This window comes from Chionomys nivalis, chromosome 22 (assembly GCF_950005125.1).
Source record: "Chionomys nivalis chromosome 22, mChiNiv1.1, whole genome shotgun sequence".
Taxonomy (NCBI): domain Eukaryota; kingdom Metazoa; phylum Chordata; class Mammalia; order Rodentia; family Cricetidae; genus Chionomys; species Chionomys nivalis.
This window is the reverse complement of record NC_080107.1, coordinates 46,444,446-46,470,947: the sequence shown is the minus strand read 5'-3', so window position 1 is coordinate 46,470,947 and position 26,502 is coordinate 46,444,446. Positions and strand designations below refer to the sequence as shown.

Below are 26,502 nucleotides of genomic sequence, written 5' to 3'. Positions count from 1 at the left end.
TTCCCCCACTCGGTCTTATGGGTGCAGCCCTGGGATGCCACACATGGGGACCTCTGCCTTCAACACTCATTCCAGTCTGGCCCTCTTCACCCTTGAGGTTTTAACTCGAGAGACCAGTTCCTCTGAGAAGTTGTTCCCAATACCCCAGGCCTGCCAGATCAATACGCAGGGCTTGCCTGCACTGAGTGAAGAGAACATGGCAAAGTCAGGCCTGGGAACAAAGGGGCTAATACTTTCTCACTCCAACTTATTTGTATTGTATGTGTATGACTGCCTGCATGTATGTATGCAGGACATGTATGCAGTGCCCATGGGTGCCAGAAGAGGGCGCTGGATCCCCTGGAGTTACAGATGGTTGTGAGCCACCATGAGGATGCTGGGAACCAAACCCAGGTCCTCTGCAAGAGCAGTCAGCATTCTTAACCACTGGGCCATCGCCTCAATGCCAGAAGGGGCTGGACTTACCTGATGTGCATTAGGTTCTCATCCATACTCCAGGGGCTCTTGGGTGTGACAGGGATGGGAATTCCATGTTGCTGCAGAAGAAGACAAAATGGTCAGGGGGAGGCTCCTGGGAAGGTACATGAAGGTCATGCTCCCCTGCCTGGGATCCCTCAAGGTGCCAGTTAGCCACAAATAATGTCCCTCTCCCTTTCCCAGGCTACCTAGGGAGGGAGGGAGGGAGGATCTTAAACACTAGAGTGCCCTCATTACTCAGAATGGAGGCTGACCTTAGAGTTCCTTCCAGAAGATATCATGAGCCCACAGTCCCAGGACCCATAGAAGCACTTAGGGGCAGGAACTGGCTAAGCATTTCTTGGCACCTGCTACTGATACCCATCACATCCTAAGAGCTGGGGGCTGTAGCAGCCTAAGTATCTGTCATGCAGCCTCAAGTGGGCCACAGAGGCGTCCATCCCAAGTTTGTAATGAACCCAATGAAAGGAGGAACACCTATAGGAGCCCCCATTGCAGGTATCTCCTGGGAGCCGTCCCTCCAAGCCATGTAACCACTCTGCAGGCCCTCAAAATAGAGCCAGGCAGCCTCCACCTCCATCTCTTGTGGCTTGATGCTATTTGATTTCCAAATGGTCCTCACCATTGCTGAAGGACATATGCCCAGACCCCAGGCCAGACAGCAGCTGGCCATCCTTCATGGGCTCAATTTCTAGGGGACAGGGTAGGTGACTGTCCCAGTTATCTCTGTGCACAGACACTCGACTGTAACCCCACATGAGTTCTGAGCTTCAGCTCGGAAATTGCTACACCCTTTCAACTCTGGTGGGCATGGAGCTTGGGAGAGATGGCCAGGTCAATGGCCCCTCAAGCTTATGAGGCCAGACAGTGCCTCTGAGGTCCCTCTACACCTCAACCCTGGGGTCACAGTGGGAACCTTAACTTCCACTGGCACCATTTAGGGAGTCTCTCAGGTGATAGGTTTGCCCATTCAGTTCACAGGCTGATGCCTAAGATTCTAGAGCCCTCTGCCAGGTGTGGGCTAGTGAGAGTTCATTATAGTCCTGAGCTTCAAGTGATGCTAAAAGAAAAGAGAGGAAGTTCCTTTGGTGTTCCTTTAGCTAAACTTAAAAAAAAAAAAGGCAAAATAAGCCATAACTGCCCTTGAGACGTTTGTCCTTTGTTTAAACAGCATAGGCAACCAGAAAACTTCATTTCCCCGCTGCTCAACACAGATCCAACGCCCACACTTGCTCTATGCTCTCTCCATGTGGAGCTGACAGGTTGGGGACCAGAACTTTGCAAGATGGTGCTGATGACATCTGAGGGCACGTTACTGGGCAGCCGAGAGAAGTGGCTGGCCAGGTTCCCTGAAGCCTTTGTTTCTGGGGGTGATGTGGGACCCTTGCCTCTTTCTCAATTGGCCTCGACCACAGAGCAAGGGGAGGAGTGTGGGAAGGGGCAGCAAGGAGGAGCAGGGCAGGTGGCTGCCCTAGGCAGAGCCACAGATGCTGACCAGAGCAGAATCCAGCACCGCGAGTTCCGTCTCTTCACTCTTCTCTGTCCTCACTCACCCCAGCACGAAGGACCCCCAGGTTAACTAATGACAAAAACAACCTTGGCAAGGGGCAAGTGGGGGCACAGGGGCCAGGCGGGGAGCAGTCAGGGGGCAGGCGGCAGTGGAGGCAGGGTCTTGGGGCAGGTGCTACTCCAGTGTCCACCTCAAACTCTGGTTTAGAATTAGTTACCTTTAGTAGTAATTTTTTGAGTTATGAGAGGATCAAACCCAGGGATTCATCATGTAAAATGGGCATCTACTCCAGCCCCCTTCTTCTGCACTAATTTACCCAGGCTGACCCTGAACTCGCGATCCTCCCTCAGCTCTCTCAGCTCTGGGATTGTATGTCTGCACCATGAGGACACTATCATTTCTAATCAGATAACGACGACCATAGGTGGTTCTGAGCCTTGAGCAGTGGTCTGGGGACAGGCAGAAGCCAAGGCTTCCCCGTGCCTCCACAGCACCCTTTGACCCTGGCTACTTAAGGGCTTTGAAAGCAGAGATTTTCAAAGCCCCATTGATTTTCTTTCCCCTCATCTGTCTCAGATCCTGCCTGGCTGTGAATCTCACACAAAGCCGCCCGGCCGCGCTTCTGGTCACTTCCTGGGTGCGGTCTCCTCTCCTAGCTGGATATGCTAAAGTTTTCCCATAGCCCCATCCTGAACCTAGCACCCAGGAAGAAGGTAGGGAGACACCTTCTTCCTGAACAAACTCTTCCTGCTCTGAAGGTTATTCAAGGTGGAAGCTAAGTGTCTTCTCCCCAGAATCCAGAAAAAAAGGGGCCACAAATTCAGCTGTGCTGGGAAAAACCAGGGCTGTCGATCAGTGGGGTCCAGAGGGAGGGTACATGCAGCCGCGGGTCGGCCTGGCCCTTGCTTCCAACCAGACTAGGGGAGGGAGCGAGGCCAAGCACAGGGCTTGTAATTCATTATCCCTAAAGACGGGGCCTGCTTCATATTCTTCTTCATCAAGGAGACAAGGGGGGAGGAAAAAAGACGCCTCGCCAACCTCCACTCCCTTAATAGCACCACTATTTGACGATTTGTTTGGCAACATATGGGTTTGCTCTTGTAAACTCCACTCTTAATAATAAAACAACAGATGGTGGAGGACGCCTTTCCTCCCAGCGCTCAGGGGCCTAATGGGATGCTGGCGGCTGGGGCAGGGCTGCCTTCCCTGCAGTCCTGTGTTCCCCGCAGCGTCCCCTACCACGCGGCACCTTGGCTGCAGCGAGCTCACACAGCCAGCCCCAGCGACTGCTATTTAAAAACCTGAGCAATTTTCTGGTGTGTGCACCGACTTGCTTTTCCCCCTGTCTGATTGATTGAGGCTGTTTGTCAAGTGCTGCCATCGAGTCGCTAAAAAGAAAGGTGCCCTGGGGAGCAGCTAAGGATCACGATGCAAAACTTCTAATATGTTTTATTGCAACTTGTATTTCAAAAAAAGGCTAGCGCCAGGAAAAGCTTTGTCTGACATTGGCCTGGGAGTGTCTCCCTGATCCAGGGAAAGCACTGGGGACATCAGTGGCCAGGTAATTGAGGTGCAGAACAGCTCCCCTGCTCCCCCTTCCTGGCAGTCCCCTGGGAACCCACGCCTACATGCTGCAGAAGGGGCATGCAGGATTCTTAGGGCAGGCAACCCAATGCCTCCCAGCTCAGTGAACTGGGTCACCTCACAGAGGCCCACCTAGGAAATGGATCACACGTCTTTGAGGCTGATTTGGGGGACGAATGCTATGGGAGGGGGCTCCATCTTGTCTCACGCCACCAAGGTGGCCTTAGCCCCAATAGCCCGCGGCTCAGCTGACCTACCTTGGCATACTCCATCAAATCATTTCGGCCCTTGAACCGGTTGTAAAACTCAGGCATCCTCCAGGGGGCGATGACCTGGAGGCAGGACAAAGGGGACAAAGGGTCAGGACCTGGGTAAGGGGTTTCCCACTATGTTCCTCAGAAGACTCCCTGGGGAGGGAGCAGGGAGACTAAGGAAGGAATACTGGGTGCCGGAGAGACCTGTGTTCTGTGAGCATATGGCTGTGCATCCCTCTGGGCCTCAGTTTCTCCAGCTGGGACCTGAGTGTCTGAAAGTGTGAGTGAGTCTTGGTGAACTGAGCTGGGGTGGGAGGGAGACAGCATGAGTGTAATTTGTCCCCCCCATAATGCTGCAGTGGAAGAGTCCCAGCTATACATATTCCACATGGGCCCTGCTGGCCTTCAGGGTCAGGGACTGGTCCCCAAGAAGTAAACTCAGCATATCACCCAGTACAATGTCACTGGTGTGGTGGACACGGTGGGGTGTAGTGGTACCAGGGTAAGCTCCTCAATGTCCAGCCCTAGACACAGCAGTCCTTAATCAGGCTCAGAACTGAGAAACTTCATGATTGGCCAGGCTCCCAGAGACCAACCAGTTTGGGCCCCTGCCCCATCCCACCATAGCCCCTGGGCTTTGACTCTTTAAATAAAGATCCAGAAATTAATCACCCCATCCCCCACAGTGGCCGTGGGAACCAGAGGCAGAGGCTGAAGCATGGGCCCTGGCGCCAGAGGCCCTGCAGCGCAGCTACTATGCTGGGCACCTTTGGAGGCCTGGCCTGCAGAGGTCAGATGTATCAGAACTCATTACCGCTCACTTCCAGGCCAGCTCCGTCCCCAGGCTGGGGACAGCTGGCAGTCCGCGCAAGGGACAGAGAAAGACATGCCGCAGAGAGGAAGAAGCCCAAGGGGAAGGAGAAGGATTAGGTCTCCTGGGGTTACCAAGGAGCTCAGATTGAGATTGTGTAATTCAGAATGCAGCCACCGGTTGACAAAACCGCACCTGGAGGGCTGGCCCCGTGAAAAGGACATGAAAACCTCTATAACAGTTTGGGAAATGCTGAGTCCATGTTGGATAACTTTTTGGATACATGGAGTTCAATGAAATATTAAATTATGTTACCCAATTTTCTCTAGCTCTCTCTCTCTCTCTTTCTCTCTCTCAAGACAGGATCTTACTACATAGCCTTGGCTAGCCTGGAATTCACTATGTAGACCAGGTTGGGCTTTAATTCATAGTGAACAGCCTTCCTCTACCTCCCGAGTGCTAGGCCTGGATTTTAACCTTTTTAAACTGAAACAACTAGAGGATGTGGCCCACATCATACTAATGCCCAGCAAATACCCAGGGATGACTGGGCGAAGGGGTGGAGGGGTAAGTAGACAGAGGCCCAGGTCAGTCAGGCTGGAGGGACAAGGGTAACCGAAGGGAACAGTCTGCTCCATGCTTATGTATATACCCCAGGTGACATGCCAAAGTTCCCTGGGGAAGGCTCTGAGACATGGAGGGGGTCAGTCACAAATATCCAGAAAGGGGTCAGAACGTAGCAGGAAGAGACTACTCTGACCCATGACCAGAGATATCAATGCCCCTCCATACCCAGACTGCACCTCCAGGAAGAGAGAGAATGGCTGGGAAGATGGCACTCTTCCCAGAGACTGCCACCTCCTGTCTACTGGTGATCTTTACAGGACTCAGGGGCACCATGGAGTGACACAGAGACATTAGCAGCAGAAGGACTCCACCCTTGTCACCTCCTGGACCTCACTGTCCACTCCCTAGGGGGAGGAGCAACATCTTACCTTAATCTGAGGTGCCAAGGAGTAGCAGGTAAGCTCAAAGCGGACCTGGTCGTTCCCCTGGAACAGAGAGCAAGACATTATGAGTGCCACAGGATGGCATCTGGGGATGGAAGACAAAATGGCAGAGGGCTCCCTTCTCAGCAGTGCCAGCCTGTGACATTGCTAGCCTGTTTTAAGGCCAGGGACCAAAGAAGCAGATGTTGCTCCATGCGAGGGGCCACGACTGGACCTCAGGGCTTTCACATGGCATGCACGAGATGCAAGGCTTGGGTAAGCATGTGTACAGCTAGCTGAAGGGTATAGCACACAGCTGTACCGTGTGTGTACGGCTGAAGGGAGACCGCACACTGGGCAGCACACAGCTGTACCGTATGTGCACGGCTGAAGGGTGAGTGCATACTGCACAGCACACAGATGTACCGTGTGTGCACAGCTGAAGGGTGAGTGCACACCGCACAGCACACAGCTGTACCGTGTGTGCACGGCTGAAGGGTGAGTGCATACTGCACAGCACACAGATGTACCGTGTGTGCACAGCTGAAGGGAGACCGCACCCTGGACAGCACACAGATGTACCGTATGTGCACAGCTGAAGGGTGAGTGCACACTGGGCAGCATACAGCTGTACCGTGTGTGCACGGCTGAAGGGTGAGCACACAAAGGACAGCACACAGCTGTACCATGTTCAAGCTGAGGGCAGAGCATGGGCACACGGAGACATCTGTGAGTATGTGCACTGTTGAGAACATGGTGGAGGTCTGGAAGAATACATGTGTGTGTGCATGGATGTAGTCTAGAGGGTCCTGTAGGAACGTGCTGCTCCTTAGGGGCTGGAGACCTGGATCCCAGAAACTCCAAGCAGGAAAACACGGGCCCCCAAGGGGCCCAGCCTCACGCTTTGATCTTTCACACTCACGAACTGGTGATTCCTGTCACTCCCCAAGTCTCAGTTTCCCCAGTTCCTAGTGGTTATTTGGAGTGGGGAATAGAACTAACTGACCTGGGAAGGCCTTCTGCTTTCAGCCTCTTTCTGCACAGAGAGGGAAACTGAGGCCCAGAAGGGGCACAGTACTGTAAAACGAACAGATACATGTCCTCCTGGGGCAGAGACAGACCCCCAACCCCGGGCCCGCATGCCTCACAGCCTGTAGACGGTCATCCTGACCACTCCGTGAGTCAGGAGGAAGAGGGGTAGGGCAGGCACAGGCTACTGGGGATGCTGTCTCTGTGTTGTCTGCTCTGCCACTCACAGAGAGGGAGGCTCAGGCACTGAGAAATAATAGAGGCCCCTTTCGCCTACTGTGAAAACTGCACGGGCGCAGCCAGGCAGCAGTGGGAATAACATGTTATTTTCCGGAGTCTTGTCAGGTGGTGCGGAAAGCCTGCTTCCAGCCCCTCCCCACAGAAAAGAGTGGCTGCTGAGCCTCTTGGACACCGGGCCCCACAGCCAGCCCCTCCGTCTCCATTCGGTCCCACACTGGCGCCTACTACTTCTGTCGCAGGGACAGTTCCAGGGGCGAGAGGGCCCTTTAGCCATGCTTGAGAGATGGAAGACACGAAGGCCAGAGATGCGGAACCAGTGATCAGGGTCACAAAGGCCACACATCCATCCTGAGACCATGGGTTCCATACAAGCCACCCCATGGGGTGGGGGAGGATGTGAGGACACTGAGGCAAGGTGAGGCAGCACCCTTAGGAGGCCAGACGCTCTAGCACAACCATGCCTCATCTTAGATTTGCACCATGCATGGCCAAGTGCTACCTAGCCTGGCCACTCTTTCCCTGAGGCTTCATGTTTCACCGACACAAAAGGCAGCCTGTGCCTCCCGAGCCAGGCCCGGCTAGGCTGGTGTCTGCTGACCCAGACATGGCAGGGGGATGGATACCCATCTGTTCAAAAGTCGAGAGCCTTGGAAAAGCTGGACAAACAGGCTTTCTTGATTCAAAATCTGTCCTAGGCAAGAGTCTAGGGCCTTGCATTTTCTTTACTGACCCTCGGGCTCCCGGTGCTGGAGCAGCTCCTAGTAGCGTCCCTAAGTGGGAGATGGAGGCGGGGGACAGAGTCATATCACACACATGTCGCCCATATACTGGTGCGTGTGCACATGCGTGTACATTGTGAGTGCCCATGGGAATGGAAGGGCAAGGAAGGGGGAGTGCCTCCCATCTGCCCGGGGGTAGCCTTGCAGATGGTGCCTTTTACAAAACTACCCCTGCACCCCCAGAGTCTTAGGCTCATATTTCCTGGCTTTTCTTTGAAATCTAGGGGCTCGAGCTCTCTGGGTGGGTGGGAGTTCACTCTTGCAGCAACCAAGGATAAGAAACAATGACACTCTGAAATGACACTCTTTGGTTTGGACTGCCGGTAGGAGAGTCACCTTGACCGGGGTGGGGGGGACGGGGGGGGGGTGGGGGGGTGGGGGGGGTGGTGTGTGTGTGTGTGGGTTTTTAGCACAGGCCACGCCTACAGCCAGGGCTGAGCTTCATTCAATGTCTCTGGCTAACTCTTGCCCTTCTAGGCTATCTGAACGCATCCTGCCACTGTTCCTGCTGGCTTCGTGTCTCAGTCCCACAGCGCCCCCATCTGGTTGTACAGAGCTACTGCCTAGGAAGCATGGTGAGATGGCTCAGCACTCGTTGCTCTGGCAGAAACAGAAAGCATGGGTTAGGTTGCCAGCACATACTTGGTGGCTCACAACCACACGTAACGTAACCCTAGTTCCAAGGGATCCAATGCCTTATTCTGACCCCTGTGGGTTAATTCACCTGTGTGGTGCATGCACAAACACATAAGTAAAAAATTAAACTATTGTACCAACTCTTAGAGATCGGTGCTAAGGCAGAAGAATAACAAGTTCAAGACCAGCCTGGGATATATAGAGAGACTACTAACAACAGCAAGGAGCCTGGCTCCTCAGAGATTCACTCTTGAGGTTACCCAGGGACCTCTCTGGTCTGGGGTACCAGCAGCCTGCTCATACCTTGGCCATGGACCCCTACATCTTTAGCGGAACTCTGCCAATAACCTGTTATAACCCAGTGTGGCAGTGTGGCTCTGCCTCTTGATCACCCTGTCCACCATTCTCCCGGGACAACCGCTTCCTGAGATGTGCAGTCACCGGTATGTTCCAGAGAGGCCGATACTGCAACCCAGTGCTAAGCCCCAGCTGATCCCAGGACCTCTCCACTCTCCAGCTCTTGGAAGTTGTCAGCGAGGGCCATGTGCTGGGGGAGGAGGTGAGGTGCTGTACACATGTGGAGAACACCCAGACCAGGGAGAGCAGAGACAGAGCGGCTCTGGCTCCCCAGCGTCTCACTGGCCTTCTGGCTGCTGGTATCAGGGACCCTGAGATGCTTCAAATTGGACCATCTTCCCTGTGAACAGTGGAGAGAGCCCCAAGCCCAATCAAAGTAGCTGTAAGGGCCCATGTGGAAAGATCTAGAGCCCTGCTGGTGAAGCCCTGAAAAACCTTGGCAGTGAACTCAAACCCTGGGTCGCTCTCCCTGTCTACACCCTGAGACCATAGCATCCTCAAACCTAAGCCTCTGGTGCCCTCTGGTGGCCATATGCATATAGCACAGCATGTGGTCAATCTCAAGAATGAACCAGAAGGAGATGCAGTTTCTTGCTCTAGTAGCCTGAGTAGTTGATTCCCCATAGAATGGACCTTCAGAGCCCTGATCTCGGCTTCAGTCTGCAAGCTTCCCAGGATGGGGAGGTTCATTGCTTGCTCATTTCATATGGGAAGGTTCAGTGGCTCGGGGGGCTTTATTCTGCACTGAGACCTTTGCCTATCCTCACTCATCTCTGTAAATGGCTCAGGAGCTGGGTGCTACCTTCACACCCATCTGTAGATGGTGAAGCAAAGACCCCCAAGGGAAAGTGAACAACGTGGAGACCATGGTGCTCAATCTGAGCCAAGTGTGCAGCTCTGATCCCTGGGTCTGACTTCCCAACGTGGCTCTTAGGGAAGATGGTACTTACGGACTGCCCAGATAGCCCATAGCACCCACCTCTCCTCATTGGTACCCTAAAATCCAGCTAAGCAGACTGGGTACCAGTGAAAAGTGGGACCCTCTTGGGTGTGAAGACTGCCGACCAGTCTGCTCCCCTTCATGGCTACTACCCAGGAGAGTTGTTCTCCAATATCCTCTGGAGAATTGTCTGAGCCGGGGTCAGACCCTGCTACCTCTTCCATAGTTTCTCTGTGTCCCCAGTCGGGACATTTGTTATCACAGTCTCTGGTCTCAGGGACACACTGCTCCTTGGTTCTGCAATGTGTCTTCCTGTGCTCATAGCCAGAGTACAGATGTCATGAAGACAGGAAGCGGTCTTCCTCCTGACCCTTGACCCAAGGCCCTTGACCCCTGACCTTCAGCAGCCTCGGGTTTCCTAAGGACAGCCAATAGCCTTGAAGGACTCAACTGCGTCTGCCACCCAGCAGGTGCCCACCCTTGGCATGTCAGACACAGCTAGCTGAGCAGTATCCAAGACAACAAAGGAGCAGCCAAGCTTTCACACCAGTGTTACCCTGGTGGTTGGTGTTTCCAGGGCCACCACCAGGTCTGCCTTAGCTGCATGTCTCCTGTACCCCCAACATCACAGCCCCATGTCAGCAAGGTGGCAAGCCTCGTGGGTTACAGACAGCAGACAAATTTGACAGCTGTGCCCTGTCCTAGACTATTGCCATGCCGTACACTGTTTGAGAGTCTGTGTCTTTTTGTTTCTTTGTTTTTCGAGACAGGGTTTCTCTGTGTAGCCCTGGCTGTCTTAGAACTAGCTCTGTAGACCAGGCTGGCCTTGAACTCACAGAGATCCTCCTGCCTCTGCTTCCCGAGTGTTAGAATTAAAGACGTGCACCACCTCACCCAGAGAGAGCTCTGGTCTTAGGAGCCATCAATATTGTTGAGTGTGGCCATCTGGGGATAGAAGCTGGGAACTGCCCCCGGGGGTCCTTTCTAGTCTGTGTTATACATGCAGGCAAAGCGTCCCTCAAAGCCAGGTGCCATAGCCAGGTGTTGATGCACATCCCTTTAACCCCAGCACTGGGGAGGAGGCAGAGGCAGGTAGAGAAACCCTGTTTGGAATAACAAGAACGAACAAAAACAAAACAGCCAGGTGCCAGGTCTAAATCCCCAGATGTGACCTTGTTTGGTCTTCACAGAGTAGCTGGGTTTTGATGAGGCTATTAGGGTGTCCAGGAAGACCAGCCCCCCGCCCCCATAGAAAGGAGACAAACAGATATCTCACAATGATGGGAACACAACTGAGGTCTCTATGAGGCAAGGACTGAATGCCTGGGTTCTGGGGATAGGGGTGATCTCAAACATAGTCCTTCTCTGGGCCTTAGGAAGGAGCAGGTCCTTACACTGTGTCATTGAAGTTCTGGCCTTCAGAACCCACCCTGCTCTCCAGTTCTTTCTAGCCCTTTCTGTGACATCCCGTGATGACATTTGCTGTGACTTTATCTGGGGCTGTGTCAGGCCTACCGAGGGTGACAAGGCTTCCCTGGGAGGCTGAGCACACAGACCGAAGGGATGACCACTGCTGCTCAGGCAGCCCAGCCCTTCACCCTGGCCACCTCTGAAATCCTCAGTAGCCCTCCTTCCTGCCACTAGACTCATCCACCCATCTCTAGCCTTACCTTTCCCGTGGCGCCGTGAGACACATACTTGGCCCCCTCGCGCTGGGCAATTTCCACCTGTTTGCGGGCTATGCAAGGCCTGGCCAGAGAGGTACCCAGGAGATAGCGGTCTTCATAGAGCGCACTGGACTGGACAGCAGGCCAGATGAACTCTTCCACAAACTCCTTGCTCACATCTTCAATGAACACCTAAAGGGAGGGCAGTTGTGAGAGGGAGCTTAGCAAGGATTGGGGCCCAACATGAACCCAGAGCCCTGGAAGTCCATACAAGATCAGAGCAGGCTATAGCCTTCCTTTCTGCCCTGTAATACACAACACTAATCAGTTCCAGCCAACCATACTATCAGTCCCCTTTCTGCACAAATGGCAGACATTACTAATCAATTCCAATATACCATCCAGCATCTTTCTCAACAGAACAGACCTCTGTTGTTCCCTAGGATCTGGAACAGAAGTTATCAACCAGGTGAGCTTCTCTAGAAGGAACCTGGCAATCCCTGGAGATATTGTCAGTTGTCACAATTGCTGAAATAGGTGAGGGGACAGAGCTTGGAACAGCTAGTAAATGAAGCCAAGGATCTGCCACATTCCAAATGTCCAGGCCAAGTAGCCATGTGTGAACTACTGACACCCTAGTTCTGAGGAATGAAGACCGTCTAGGAAGACCAGTGAAAACAATTGATTGGGGCTGAAGAAATGGCTCAGCTGCTAAGAGGACCCCCCTGATCTTGTAGGACCTAGGTTTGATTCCTAGCACCCACATGGTGGATCCAACACCTTCTTCTGATGTCTGCAGGCATCAGGTACACACGTGGTACAGACATACATGCACCCATACACATGATAAAATTTTAAATATATACACATTACATCACGTACTGAAGTGCTGGTTGCTGGTTTTGTTAAGGTAGCTTTCATACTGGCAACACAAAAGTAATGATGGCTGAACAAACCCAAATGTTTCAAGCAAGCCAACTCCATAGAGGAACACAGAGGGGTGCTGAGACCAGGGGAACTGAGGGCACCACACACCAGTCCCTGTGCAGAAACTGGCTGAAGTCTTCAGTGCTTTTCCTTCTGCCTAGATAAGGATAAGGCAGCCCTGCCCTCCCGTCTCCTCCCCTCCTCTAGGCAGCCCTGAATAGAGTCTCACTCCAGGCTTTGGCCACAGGGTGCCTTGCGTTTGTGAGACTGGATTCCTGAGTGCTCTTTCTGACCTGTGGAGTCCCGCAGGGACAAGCAACTGAAAAAGTATCCTACAAAGGGATCAGTTCTGACCAGGCAGTGGGCTGGAATGTCTCCTATCCAATCCCCAAGCAAAAGGGTTCAAGTGGCAAGGTTACTCCACTAGGAGCAGTTTGTGGGTGGCACTGAGTGGGGCCACCCAACATAGGCATCTCTGTCAAAGGTTAGAGATGCAGCCAGCACTGAGTCCAGCTGGAGTTTCCTGGGGATGGAAAAGGATGGAAGGATAAGCAGATGGACAGACAGCGGGATGGGCAGGTAGATGATGGAGGAGTGGATGGAACAGAGATAAAAGAGGGGTGGACAAACCAAAGGACAAATGGGGAGTTGGATGATTGGATGACAGAGTGGATGGACCAATAGATGGACAGATAGATAGGTTAGTGGGTAAGTAGGTGCGTGGATGGAAAGTGGATAGGTAGGTTAGTAGGTAAGTAGGTGCATGTATGGATAGGTGGATAGGTGGGTTAGTAGGTAAGTAGGTGCATGGATAGATAAGTGGACAGGTAGGTTAGTAGGTAAGTAGGTGCATGGATGCATAAGTGGATAGGTAGGTTAGTGAGTAAGTAGGTGCGTGGATAGATAAGTGGATAGGTAGGTTAGTAGGTAAGTAGGTGCATGGATGCATAAGTGGATAGATAGGTTAGTAGGTAAGTAGGTGCATGGATGGATGTGTGGATAGGTAGGTTAGTGGGTAAGTAGGTGCGTGGATGGAAAGTGGATAGGTAGGTTAGTAGGTAAGTAGGTGCATGTATGGATAGGTGGATAGGTGGGTTAGTAGGTAAGTAGGTGCATGGATAGATAAGTAGATAGGTAGGTTAGTAGGTAAGTAGGTGCATGGATAGATAAGTGGATAGATAGGTTAGTAGGTAAGTAGGTGCATGGATGGATGTGTGGATAGGTAGGTTAGTGGGTAAGTAGGTGCATGGATGGATGTGTGGATAGGAAGATGGACAGATGATGGTGGTGTTCATATATCTGAAAGCAGCACATTTGATCTCACCCCCCCTGGAAGCAAGAGGGCAAACTGGAAGGGATGGGCATGGGAGACAGGAGCTCTGCTGCCCCTCCAGCCACAGCTCCACTCCAGCCCCGAGCCTGACCTCTTACACGTACCTTTTTGGCTCCAAGCTTCAGGGCCTTCTTCCTGGCTTCCTCAAAGTCTTCCTTCTGGCCGATGTTGGCCTGTGGAGCAGAAACAGAGGCCAGTAAGCCGAGGGGCGGAGAGGGCGCGAGAGGATTGCGAGGCCCCTGGGTGAACCCAGGCAGTCATCACAGAAGCGGTGCCTCATGATGACGAGGTGGCAGAAGGAAGGATGGGGCCTGCAGGGGGACTTGGAGGCTGGGGCTCCCCAGCAGCTCACACTTGGCCCCGTGTGGCTGGGTGTGCATGGCACTGGTTCCCCTGGGCTGAGAGGGTAGCAAAGCTGCTCCTGGCGCCCGAGTCGTCGGGACACAGATGTGTCGTAATCATCCACAAAGCTGAGGCTTCCTCTGAGGCCTGCCCTGCACCATCACCCTGGCCAGAGGCAGGGACCAGCTTATCCGAGTGCCCTAGTGGGCTGCAGGCCGCAGGTCAGAGGCATTCAGCTTGCACACATAAAGTTCTGCCTGTGGACTTGAGCCCACTGCCTGTCCCCACCTGAACCCACAGGTGGGTTCTGCTCTCCTAAGGCCCAGCTACTGTAGGTTCCTGTCTGAGATTACCCAGCTTTCAATCTGCCAGATGTCAAATCTGGGGTCTGTAGAGCTAGGACCACCCTGCCTGACACACACGCAGCTGCCACTCACCAGGTGGCTTTGAGCAAAGGGCTCCCCCCTCCCCACCTCCCTCCATAATCCCAGTCCTGTGTAGCAGGTCAGCTGACTATTCAGAGACCGCCAACAAATTCCAAATTCTTCAGAGGATTTTTCAGCTCATTTCCCTGAGAGGATATCCCTCACCCCCGCCCCGCCCGGGGATGGTGGGAACTATTATTCCACCCCCCACCCACACCTGCACGACAGACCCATGTTCCTAAGGTGGAGCCACAGAGAAAAATGCCTGGAAGGCCTGACTCCAGCCAATGGGAGGGGCCTTGGGTTCTACTACCAGTGTGTGAGCCTGACACAGCTGGGTTAGGATTTTGCTTGCTGTGGAGAGACCAGGAATGAAGCCAAGGAAGCACAGCTCCCGACAGCACCTTGATCTAGCCGTGTCCGGAGCTGCCCTACTCCTGGACATCGCTATGAGAGGCAAGAACTGCTTTTCGATTTTTGCTCTGTTTTGCCTTCAGCTGCTCTAGGCTGGAGCTGAAGGGTTTCTAACCCAGAGTCTTGACGAGCACAGCTGTGGACTGGATTCCTAGGCTGCTGAGGATCCTGAGGGCAGCCAGTTCAATTAGTGATGTCTGTGCTAGGCCCTGGGTGCAGAAGTAGCACAAAGCACAACCTCTCTCTGATGATCCATTTGCCGCCCTAGAACTAAAGACCACTTAGAGGGAGAGGAGAAGTCAAGACTGTGTGCCACGTCGAAGCACAGAGATAACAGAGGCATAGCTAAAGGCACGCCCCTGTTCCCTTCATCCTGTCCCCTTCTCTGGTTCTGAGGGGCGTCTCAAGGCCAAAGAAATGGAGGCAGCTCAGGAAGTGAGAGGCCATTTCCCTTTCTGTCTCGGGACAGTTGTAGAGAGAGAAAAGCGAGACTTGGTGGAGGGACAGTGACCCATGGGCAGCAGGGACAGAGAGCAACAGATGGCAGGCATGCCGGGCACCTCCTTACCAGGTAAGCGATGACATCATAGCCTTGTTCCTTCAGCCACACAAGGATGCAGGAGGTGTCCAGGCCACCACTGTAGGCCAGAACCACGGAGCCCTTGCTGGACATCTTGTCTGGGGGAGCGGGAAGGAATGGTGAGTGTAACAGTCCAACCCTGCAAAGTCCCTCCTGGCTGGGGCCCACGGGGGGGGGGGCGGGGGAGGCCTTGGGCAGCTTTATCCCTGGGACAGTAAAGCACTGGGAACAGAATGTCCACCTTCCTGCATCTACCCTTCCTGGGAGACCCTGACCTGACTGTTCTGAACACATTCCACACGGGATCCAAGAATGCTCATGGCAGGGGTCGGGGCCAGTGATAAGGAGGTCAGTCTGGGAACCAGTCCCCACCAGCTAGACAGAGGCTGAGGGCTGGACCAAAGCCAGCATGAGGGATGTGTGTATCAGGAGGCTGGGAGGGGGCCTGAGCTGGAGCTGCAGGCAGCTGATATGCCCCCTTAGAACTGTTCCTTGCCAAGCAAGATGCGTCAGATAGGGCCCTGGGCACCCCGAGTCTTCACAAGGATCCCAGAAGTAGGTGGACGGTGCACAGGAAGGTCAACGGTCAAGGTCACAGAACAAACAGTTCAAGGGCAAAGAGAAAGCCTGGCTTTGGAACTTGGCTTTTTGCCGGATAAGTGATGTCGCCTCCCGCCTTTGGGAGAAAAAGCCACAGGATCGGCCACCTGGTCCTGGGCACCTCTCCCTCCTTCCCTCACTGGAATTCAAAGGAGCTTGACACCCTGTTTTCAAGGGACCCCAAGAGACCCCCCTAGTATCTGTCAATTCAAACCCACAAGGGCGCAGTGTCTTGTATGTAGACTGAGAAAGGGGTACGGAGAGAGGACAGGCAGAACACCTTTCCGTAGTCTGGGTTTCCCAGAAGCCCTACCACAATACAACCCCTTCTTCAACTAACAGAAACTTCCAGAAAGTACTACAGTTGTCTCTTGGCCATTGCAGCTGTTTCTTCTGTCTAGACGACTCCTTGAGTGCCCACCACGCTGAAGAGGAAACTCAGAGTCTGAAACTCGGTGATTATAATCTGTCAGTGGGCAGCAGGGCCAGATGTGGACCCAGGCCTCCGTGTCTCACAGTTTCACGAGGGCAGTGGTTCTCAACCAGGGGTCGCATAGCAGACATGTACATTATGATTCAGAACAGTAGCAAAACTACAGTGACGAGGTAGCGACGAAAATAATTTTATGGTCGGGGGGTCAGCACAACACGAGGAACTGTATTATTAAGGGTTGCAGTGTTAGGCCGTGGAGAACTCCTGCCTTAGGGCAGAGGCACCTAGGGTCCTTGTTAGATGTTGCTGGGAAGGGTGATGGACAGCCCTCCACAAGCCTCAGGAATTCAGCAGGGTCACCTGGTTGCCACCACTACCATGGAGACTGTTGAGTGCTGTCCCTTGGGTTCCAGTGGCTTTCCCAGGCCATCCAGTGCCATGCTGCACGTGGACTTTGGAGCTTGAGCCAAGACTATGGAGGTCCTCACACTCCGCCAGGCCCACTCTCTAGTCAGCCCCAGCGGGTCTCTTGAAGGCCCTGATGCCCTTTGGACTTCAGGAGGCAAACACCTCAGGAACAAGGTGGATGGTGCAAGGGCCGATTCTCCCTGCTTCCTGCAGTCTCTAGCAGGCAGCAACTGTCTGCCTATGCCCAGCCAGCTGCCCTGGACCTAGGCAGTCAGTGACTCAGCAGGCCCTGACCTTGGTGCCCATGGCAACTGCAGCTAGGCAACTGGCCATAGAGGATGAAGGGAAGGAGGGAGAAGGATCAAGGTGGAAAATACCTGCGATTGCAGGTACAGGTTCCTGGATGGAGTCCGCGGTCTGTCTCCCTGGTCCGGTGAACCACTCTGTAGAAGCAAATGTGATGTTGAGATCCCGAATCCGGCTTCTGTGGCCACTTGATGCTATGAGTGGCCCGACTGAGACAGGAGACATGGTGTCAAGGATGACATCTAGAGTCGTGTGTCTGCTAAGCAGGCACTCTACCCCTTAGCTGCACGGATGTAAATCATCCAGTTCGTTAAGTTTTGTATGTATCACCCTGGAAGCCTCTGTCACAATCCAAACGATAAACAGGAGCTGAAGAAGTAACTTAATGGCAAAATGCCTGCGGCAGAAGCCTGAGACCTGAGTTCAGATCCCTGGCAACCATTTTAAAAGCCGGTATAAGCACTCGGGAGGCAGAGGCAGGAGGATCTCTGTGAGTTCGAGACCAGCCTGGTCTACAAGAGCTAGTTCCAGGACAGGCTCCAAAACTACAGAGAAACCCTGTCTCGAAAAAACCAAAAAAAAAAAAAAAGTCTCTGATAAAAGCCGGTATAGTGGTGTGCACTATAACCCCAGAGGCAGAGATAGGAAGATTCCTGGAACTCACTGGTCAGTCAGTCTAGTCAAATCTGTAAGGTCTGGATTCAGTGGGAGACTGAAGCAAGGTGGGGAGGAGGCTGGAGAGGCGGCTCCACAGTGAAGAGCACAGGGGAGGATCTGGATTCGATTCCCAGCACCCACACAGAGGCTCACACCTATCTGTTAACTCCAGTTCCGGAGGATTTGGCGCCCTCTTCTGGCCTCTGAGAGCAATGCTCACATGTGGGACTATACAGGCAGTTAAAACACCACACCCATAAGAAGCTGACACGCTCTCTGGGGATGTCAGAGGGAAGAGCTAGGCAAAAGGTGGTAAGGGAGTAGGGTACCACGGGGAATGGTTGTTGCCTGAGAATTCATTCAGTTCTTAATGGTGACTTCCTCCTTCCCTTCCAAGGACACCTGGCGCCAAAAAGGGTGAAAAGGGAGTAGGTCTCCATAGAGACAGACCAAACATCTGTACTGTGCACTCTCAGTGGCCCCGTGGAACACTCCCTCCCAACAGGGCACTGAATTCTGATCTGCTTCTGTGCTCGGAGCAGAGGTCATCTCCCAGTGCCTACGGCGGGCATTTAGCACTTCAGAGTGGATATACTCTTTGGCGGTCAGCTCCTCGTTGGGGGGTGGGGAGGAGGAACTAGGATGCCCTGAAATGTGGGCTTCTATGTCTACCTCCATCTGCCAGGCTGTGGTTGTGGGAGCCTACATTGGGGGCTGTGTAGTGTGAAGGGTGTGCCCAGCAAGGACCGTGTGCCTCGAAGCTCACATGCGGGCTTGCGGTGTGTGTGCTGCATTTGTGTGTGTATCTTAGTGCATCTGAGGTTGGGTATCTGAGAAATTATCTCCGTGCACTTGAGGGGTACGGACCCGAGTATGTGTGTGTGTACAAGTGTGTACACTCATACATACATGCCTAGAAACTAGTCAGGACCTTTGGTTAAGGAGACTGCAGTATCAAAAGCTAAATGAAGCTATAGCCTTGACTTGGGGAGGAGATAGGAAGAGGCAGAGGGGAAGGAGTACTCTGGATGTGGGCTGGAGTTGTTTTAGCACCCCAACCATGGCCACTCATCTGTCAGGCAGGAGTGAGAACATCTTATCCCTCACATTGGATTCGAGGGCTCAAGGGCATGCTGGAGATGGGATTCCAGTGTGGGGCCTCCCAAACACCCCACACCACTTCTGAAGATAATAACCTCAGTTTGCCCCTGACTCTGGGGGCTCAGGACACGGAGATTCCTTCCCAGGAAAAGCATGTGGCCAAGGCTGGCTGAACCAAGAAAAAGTGCAGAACCCACATTCCCAACTCCCAAGCTCTCAAGGCCAGGGCAGGCAGCCTTTGCCATGATAGACACAGGCCAGAGGACAAATGACCACACATCAAATTGGCTGCCAGCTTGTGTAAGTTGGCAAGGAAGGGGACACTCTCTGTGTCCTCAGCCAAAGTCAAGTGGCCAGTGCCCAGGAAACACATATCAGGCCAGCCAGGCTGTTCCTCAACACCCAGGAAGCTTGTATGGCTTTAAAACAACAGCATTTGAGTGACAAGAGCATGGGTCACATGATGCTGTTTTCAGGCACAGGCTGCCACCGCCACCCATTCAGACGGCGACCAAGATGGGATGAGCCCAGCTCACAGGCTTGTGGCTTCAAGCCCAGACTGCCCTCCACTCCCTGGCTCCTAGGACATTTTGCTCTTCACTTCCTGTTCTGACAACTTGTCACCAGACAACAGCTACCTGGGCTATTCCTCCATCCCCTCTCCAACTGATGACATCCTTATTAAGTTCAAATTGGTTTGCCATTACTTTCCTAATAAAACCCTAACTGTACCTGGCCCCCCATAGGCTCACCTCTCCCGCTTTATGTCTGATAAAGCTAGCCTGCAATACCAATACTGACCAGCAGGAGGCGCACCAACCTCCTATGGCAGTGGTTCTCAACCTGGGTGGGGGTTGTCACCCATTTTGGAGTGGGTCGAATGACCCTTTCACAGAGGTCACATCAGATATTTGCATTACAATTCATAACAGTAGCAAAATTACAGTTATGAAGTAGCAAGGAAATAATTTTATAGTTGGGGGTCGCCACAGCATGAGAAGCGTATTAAAGGGTCGCAGCATCAGGAAGGGTGAGAACACTGTGAAATGGCATTCAAACTCTTATCTAGTGTAACTGTCCTGGCGGGCGTCTAGACACTGGTATCCCTTCCTTTGACTCTCAGACTACTGAAAGGATCGAATTTCCCAGGAAATTCTGGAGGAATGGAAAAACTGAAGCACCCGTGAGAGCCAGAGAAGAACCTTTCTCCCAAGAGGCCAGGCACGGTGGTGCACACCTTTAATCTCAGCACTTGGAAGGCAGAGGCAAGGGGATCTCTGTGGGCTTGAGGTCAGCCTGGTTCCAGAACAGCCAGGGCCACACAGTGAGACTTTGTCTCAAAAATAAATAAAGAATGGAGATACAATGTCACTCAGTTCTGACTAGAGCTTGGGTGATGATGGCCCGGCCACACCTTGAACAGAGTTGCTCAGTATGCAATGCCTCTTGCCCTGTTTAAACCTGAGCCTGTGTCAGATGGATTTGGGGGGTGGTCACTGGACCTCTGTTTCTCTCCCAGTGTCTACATTGAGCAGATCTCTAGGGTCTACCTTTTACTACCTTTGGTTTTGTTTTCTGAGAGACAGGATTTCTCTGTGTAGTCCTAGCTGTCCTGGAACTCGCTCTGTAGACCAGGCTGGCCTCGATCTCTGCTCTCCGGTTCTGGGACTAAAGGCGCGCCCACCACGCCTGACTCACCTTTTACTATTTGCTGTCTCTTTAACTAGCTTATGGGGAAAGTCGGCAGAGCTCAGCTTTTCAGGGGCAGCTCTAAGGCTGACAGCTCCAGGCACTGGAAGAGCACATTGACCCACTCATTAGCGCCACCAACAAAGAGTCCCTGGGCGCCTGGCCTTTCCTCAGGTCTAGGGAGGAACCAGCCTCAAAGGAGGCAGGGAGCCTGGTCCTGGGAAACCCACTCTGCCCAAAGCCTTCAGAAAAAATCAGTGCCTCAGATCCAGAGTTCAGCAAGGCATCTCTTTCTACATGGGTGCCCACGAGCAAGCCACTCACTCCGGGAGCTGAGTGTTCACAGCCGGACGAAGGCATTTGGCTGGCTTAGGGGCCACGAGAAAATGCTGGTGCAGCAGGTGGGCTCGACTGATGGGGGGGGGGGGGAATGCATGGCTTCCATAGCCCAGAGCAGGCAGGCATGTGGGGCAGGGGAGGGGCATGTATACCCCAGGGTTAAGACTGGGGGCTTCCTGTGCTTGGCCCCTGCATAGAGGTTGGGGAGGTGGTGGACGGAAGTCACCCTCCATTTTTGGAGTCCACTGACACAGGACAGAGCCAGAATCCCTTGGGAAGCCCTTGAGGTCATTGGCGAAGCTTCTCAGCCTTTGTTGGAATGTGATGGAAGACCCTAGCGAGAACGTGGCCGGCGGGGGAGGGGGGGAGCGGTGTTAAAAAGGAACTATTCCAGTCTCTGTCCAGCCCAGTTCTTGGCTCCCTCCACTGTCTTCCCCCGCCTTCTGAAGGTCTAGTCCCAGGGAGCGGCGGGGGGGAATGTCTTTCCAGGTCTGCATTCCAGACCCAGTGAGCAACTGAGCAGACCCAGGCCACATAGCTCTCTGCAGTTTACTCGACTCTAGGACGGCACGAGTCCCAGAACAAGGCTGGCAGCTCGGGAGACCCGCAGGTGACGTCAGACATCACCTGCCAGGTCACCGGCCAGGTGGAGGATATACAAGGGAAGGGATCAAAAGGAAGGATTTTCCTGATCTACCCCTGGGGAGAAGGCAGGTCTGCTCCTGCCACTGAGCTTGCAGACAGTCTGACATTCCCATTTTACAGAGTGGAATACTGAGACTGCAGTTGGCTCTCCTGGAGATTTCCCTCCACAGCAGAGTGATCCTGCCTCCCTGGAGGGGGCCCAAGGCGGTAACAACCCAGAAACAGACATTTCCTGTGGAGGGGCTCCTCCCAAAGAACCAGCCAGGCAGCCAGCAGGAAACCTGGCTAGGAGAAGCCCCACCCAAACTGAGCTTCGCACTGCACCCCACCAGGAAGGGACACCAGTCACAGCCTAGAACAAGGCCGGTAGGCAGGGTCCGCACGTCCACGTGAGCAGGGCACCCTCAGACTAGGGAGAAAGCCACATGCCCAAGACCCTAAGGGAAAGGAGGGACTGGACCTCTTGCCTCACTTTGAGAAACAGGCCTGGGGATAAACAGAGAGTCCGATCCAGGGAGAGTGACTCGGAGCCCCCAGTCCTCTGGACTCTCCTTGGTGCCTACTCTCCCCCAACCCTCTGGACTCTCCTTGGGTCTCTACTTGGTGCCTTCGCAGCACATAGAATCCAAGAAAGAAAATCAGACGGGACCTCGATACTCCCCCTGCTTCTCAGATTCTATGACTTGTGCCCTCCGCTGGGTTCCTTAGGCAGCAGAAACATGTGCGTCACAGGAGCCCGGGCATCAGCCTCAATCTTTCCACCGACTGCGCGGTCACTCGGGGGCCTCCCTGTGCCCACCCCTTGCAGCTGCGCTCTCTCTCTCTCTCTCTCTCTCTCTCTCTCTCTCTCTCTCTCTCTCTCTCTCTCTCTCTCTCTCTCTCTCTCTCTCTCTCTCTCTCTCTCTCTCTCTCTGTCTCTGTCTCTGTCTCGGATTCCTGGGACGGGACCTAGGATAACGGCGGAGGCCCGAAACTTCTTACCAGTGAATCCAGGCAGCAGTGGCAGACGGCGGAGCAGGGCTGGGACAGGCGCGCATCCTGGGTTATAAGCACAGGGCCTGTGGGGCAGGAACCTGGGACACGTGGGAACGGGCGCGCGACAGGCCCCGCCCACGGGCCCGGCCCCCGCCAGCAGCCTCTCAGAGCTCGCGGCCACCTGCGGGTGGGCGTGGCCCGCCGTTCTCGGCCTGCTGGCCCCTCCCACTTCTCTCGGCGCCAGCACAGCCTCCCGGGGGCGCACGGGCGTGGGCGCTTGCAGCTTGGGTCCCCAGATTCTGGCCGGCTAGTGGCGCCTCGGAGGGCGGTAGAGGCTGGGACCTGCGTGACCAGCAGGCTGATAGCAGCCGTCTTGAAAAAAAAAAACAAAAAACCTCAAAAGCGCTTTAAGTGAAGTTGCTTAGGTTCGGAGGCTGTGTACCCGATTAATTTAATGACAAGCGTCTGCCCTCGGAGCCCCTCGCTTTCCCTAGCCCCCAGGTCAGAGCCAAGGTTCACCGGAGAAAACCCAAAGGAGTTGGCCGAGGAAGACCTGTGTTGCCTGCTTCAGGTCCCAACTGTCTCCCCTCAGCCTGGCACCTGACCAGATTGCCCTGAGCTCGCAGTAAATTGGTGAATCAAAGCTCGTCTGTCTGCTGACCCGTCAGAAGATGGGGAAGGTGGAGGTTCTCAGAGGTGAAGCTGCTGGCTTGTAAAATGAAACTGGGGGGGGGGGGTGGTTGTGTGACCCATGTGAGCCAGAAGTCTGGCCGGAGGCTTTCCAGTTTGACCTGAGCCATGCAGCCCGCAGAATAGCTCCTGCCCCAGTGAACCCCAACACCAGGACCATGGCCAAGGTCACTACCCCACAGGTAGGCCTAGTTTCTAACCCTCAGCCCGCCCCACACCCATGCCTTGCCCAGCTTATTGCATCAGCCTTTGACTCTGGGTGCCCCTGGAATTCATCCCAACCCTTTACTCTGTCTCCCGTGGGGGCTTCTGGGAGGGAGAAGGTGGCAGACACATTTATAAACACTGCCCTAGGTATAGGGCTCTTTTGAGCTCCTGGCGCTAGCATCCAACCCAAATATGGTCGGTGATAGTTACAGACCTCAGTGAGCCAGGTGGGACTAGATGCCCAGGGCGGCTTGAGGAACCTAAAACACCCTATGGCAGTTGACCTGGGGACACTCACTGAGAACACACCAGCAGCTTCTGAGCTACTTTGAGGCCATTCTTCCCCACTTGCTGACTGTTTCTTCTCTGTAGAGGTGGCCCAGGGCGGGGCAAATGTGTATATTAGTCTTCTGTTTCCATCCTCACTGCTACCCTTTATAGTGAATATATAATTCTGTCCTCATTCTACAGTTAGGAGCTGCAGCACAGAGTGGGGGGGGGGGGTGCATCTTTCCCAAGGCTACACCGTATGTCAAGAGCATAGCAGAATCAGAAGCCAGTGGCCGAAGCTCTGGCCCAAACCTTTCCCTCTAACTTAGGTTTGAGCTGAACTGGGGGAGGGAGGGACTGTGTGTGATCCCAGGGTCACAGGCAACCGGGACCTTTACTCCCTGCTACAGAAATGACCCCAGCTCAGGGGACTGACACATGTGCCCTGGGAATATGAGGAGGCAGAGGTCAAATGTAGGGGCCTAGCTGGCTCCTGGACAAGCCGTGTTCTCTTCATTCCCCCACCTTCGAGGTGGACACTCGGTCCAGCCCATCTCTGTTCTACTGTAAACCAGCTCTGGAATTTGGATGGAGTATGGCCTTAGAAATGAGTCACCACGACTTTGACCTTCACCTTTCCCCTTCCCACACCAAGGTCAGGGCTCCTTCAGGATCTAGGCGAGTGAGAAAGGAAAGAAAGGAAGGGAGGGAGGAGGAAGGAAGGAGGAAGGCAGAAAGAAAGGAGGAAGGAAGGAAGGAAGGAGGAAGAAAGGAAAGAAGGAAGGGAGGGAGGGAGGGAAGAAGGAGGAAGGAAGGAAGGAGGGAAAGAAGGAAGGGAAGGAGGAAGGAAGGGAAGAGGAAGGAAGAGAGAGAGAGAGGAGGAAAGAAAAGGAAGACAGACAGAAGGGTCTCACTATGTATCCCTGACTGGCCTAGAACTTGCTTGTAGACTAGACTGGCCTTGAACTCGTGGAGGTTCACCAGCTTCTGCCTCCTTCACACTCTACCCCCTTGTTTTCTCAGACCACTGGACTTTCCTTGCTCCAATCTCTATGCTCATTTCCCTGCTTGACTACATAGTCGCCCAGCCCTTCCTCTGTCCAGCAGCCAGAGGCTTCCTGAAAACACAGACCAGAACAGGGCCACACACACTCTTCTTAAAGCTCTTTGATGGGCCAGCAAGAGGGCTCAACAGGTAAAGGCACTTGTCACCAAGCCTAGTGACCTGAATTTGACCCAAGGAACCCATACAGTGAAAGGAGAGAACCACTGATTCCTTTACGTCGTTCTTTAGCATCCATGTTCTTGACATTTCCATAAAGCAGCAGAAACAGCCTGCCAGGGTCTGTAAAAGAGCCTCTTGGTGCAGGGGCTGGGGCTCAGTTGGCATGCACAAAGCCCTGGGTGCACCACACCTGTCACCCGGCACTTGAGGGAGGGTTGGAAGTTCAAGGTCATCCTTGGTTAAGTAATGAGTTTGAGGCCAGCCTGGGCTACATAAGAACCTGTACCCTACCTGTTGGGATGTGTATGTGGGGCTGACAATCAAATCCAGGGCTACCCCAAAAATTTAGACACATATATCTCTATATCAACCTGGGAAGGCAGATAATACTGCGTTTTCCAGTACATGAACGTGGTATGTATCTATATCTCTTTGTAGCTTCTTAATTTTTCTTAACATAAAGAAACCCTTAAAATATTAAACAAAAGATTAATTAGTATAGTCTGAGCAACAAGAAAGGTATGGCAAGAGTTAGGTCAATCTGTGGGAGGTGTGGGAGGAGACTTCCTGACGTGGCCTTCACTATGGGAAATTCAGGTCTCTGTTTTAAACCAGGAATGTGTCAAAGACACCATGGACGTGTATACTCTTCTGGGGGGTGGGATTAAGATGCAGTCTATTATGTAGCTCTGGGCTAGCCTGGTACTCTCCATGGAGCCCAGGCTGTTCTCACATTTGCACTGGTCCTCTTGCCTTTGCTCTGAGTGTTGGGGGACAGCCTGAGACACTGCACCCAGCTACACTTCTTTTGTTTATTGCTTATTTGCCAGTGGCAGGGATTGAACTAGAGACTTTGCACAGGCAGGGCAAGACATGTGGACTAAGGTGGGATTGGTGGACAGATCTGTGATCCCCATTTCTTGGGAAGCAGACTAGATAATGTTGAGTTTGAGTCCAACTGGGGCAAAAAGAAACTGTTTTTCAAAAGACAAGACCCAGTGCTGGAAGAGATGGGGTTTCCTAAGACACCTTCGGCTGCAGGCCGAGGATGTAGCTCAGGCAGGATGGCTCATCTAGCATGCATGGAGCCTTGAACCAAACATGGTGGCTCACGCTTGTAATCTTTTTTTTTTGGTAAATATTATAAATTTATCTATTAAATAAGTAAAAATATATTCCACATCAACATTACAAAATTAAAATCTAGTTTTAGTATTTTGACTAGTTGAATATAAAAAATGCTAACATAACAAAAATGTGCATTTTAAAATACTATAGTCTCTCTCTCGCTCCCTTTTTTATTTATCTTTTATTTATTTATTAATTAAAGATTTCTGCCTCCTCCCCGCCACTGCCTCCCATTTCCTCCCCCTCCCCTAAACAACTCCCCCTCCCTCAGCAGCCCGAAGAACAGTCAGGGTTCCCTGCCCTGTGGGAAGTCCAAGGATCTCCCACCTCCTTCCAGGTCTAATAAGGTGAGCATCCAAATAGCCTAGGCTCCCACAAAGCCAATACGTGCTGTAGGATCAAAACCCAGTGCCATTGTTCTTGACTTCTCAGCAGCCCTTATTGTCCTCATTGTTCAGCGAGTCCGATTTTATCCCATGCTTTTTCAGACCCAGTCCAGCTGGCCTTGGTGAGTTCCCTATAGAACATCCCCATT

At 53.2% G+C, this 26,502-nt stretch overlaps 1 protein-coding gene across 1 annotated transcript in view; it reads right to left on the bottom strand.

Annotated features, from left to right (window-relative positions):
* Ass1 (argininosuccinate synthase 1) overlaps positions 1-22,520 on the bottom strand; it is a 49,583-nt gene extending 27,063 nt beyond the window's left edge. The window contains exons 1-8 of the mRNA XM_057755274.1: positions 22,454-22,520; positions 17,113-17,178; positions 15,283-15,392; positions 13,638-13,706; positions 11,277-11,465; positions 5,632-5,688; positions 3,829-3,903; positions 466-536 (exon numbers count right to left, since the gene is read on the bottom strand). Coding sequence (XP_057611257.1) covers positions 466-536; positions 3,829-3,903; positions 5,632-5,688; positions 11,277-11,465; positions 13,638-13,706; positions 15,283-15,387 — 566 coding nt within the window. The 5' untranslated portion in view covers positions 15,388-15,392; positions 17,113-17,178; positions 22,454-22,520. The remainder of the gene's footprint in view (positions 1-465; positions 537-3,828; positions 3,904-5,631; positions 5,689-11,276; positions 11,466-13,637; positions 13,707-15,282; positions 15,393-17,112; positions 17,179-22,453) is intronic.
* Positions 22,521-26,502: the final 3,982 nt, after the last annotated feature.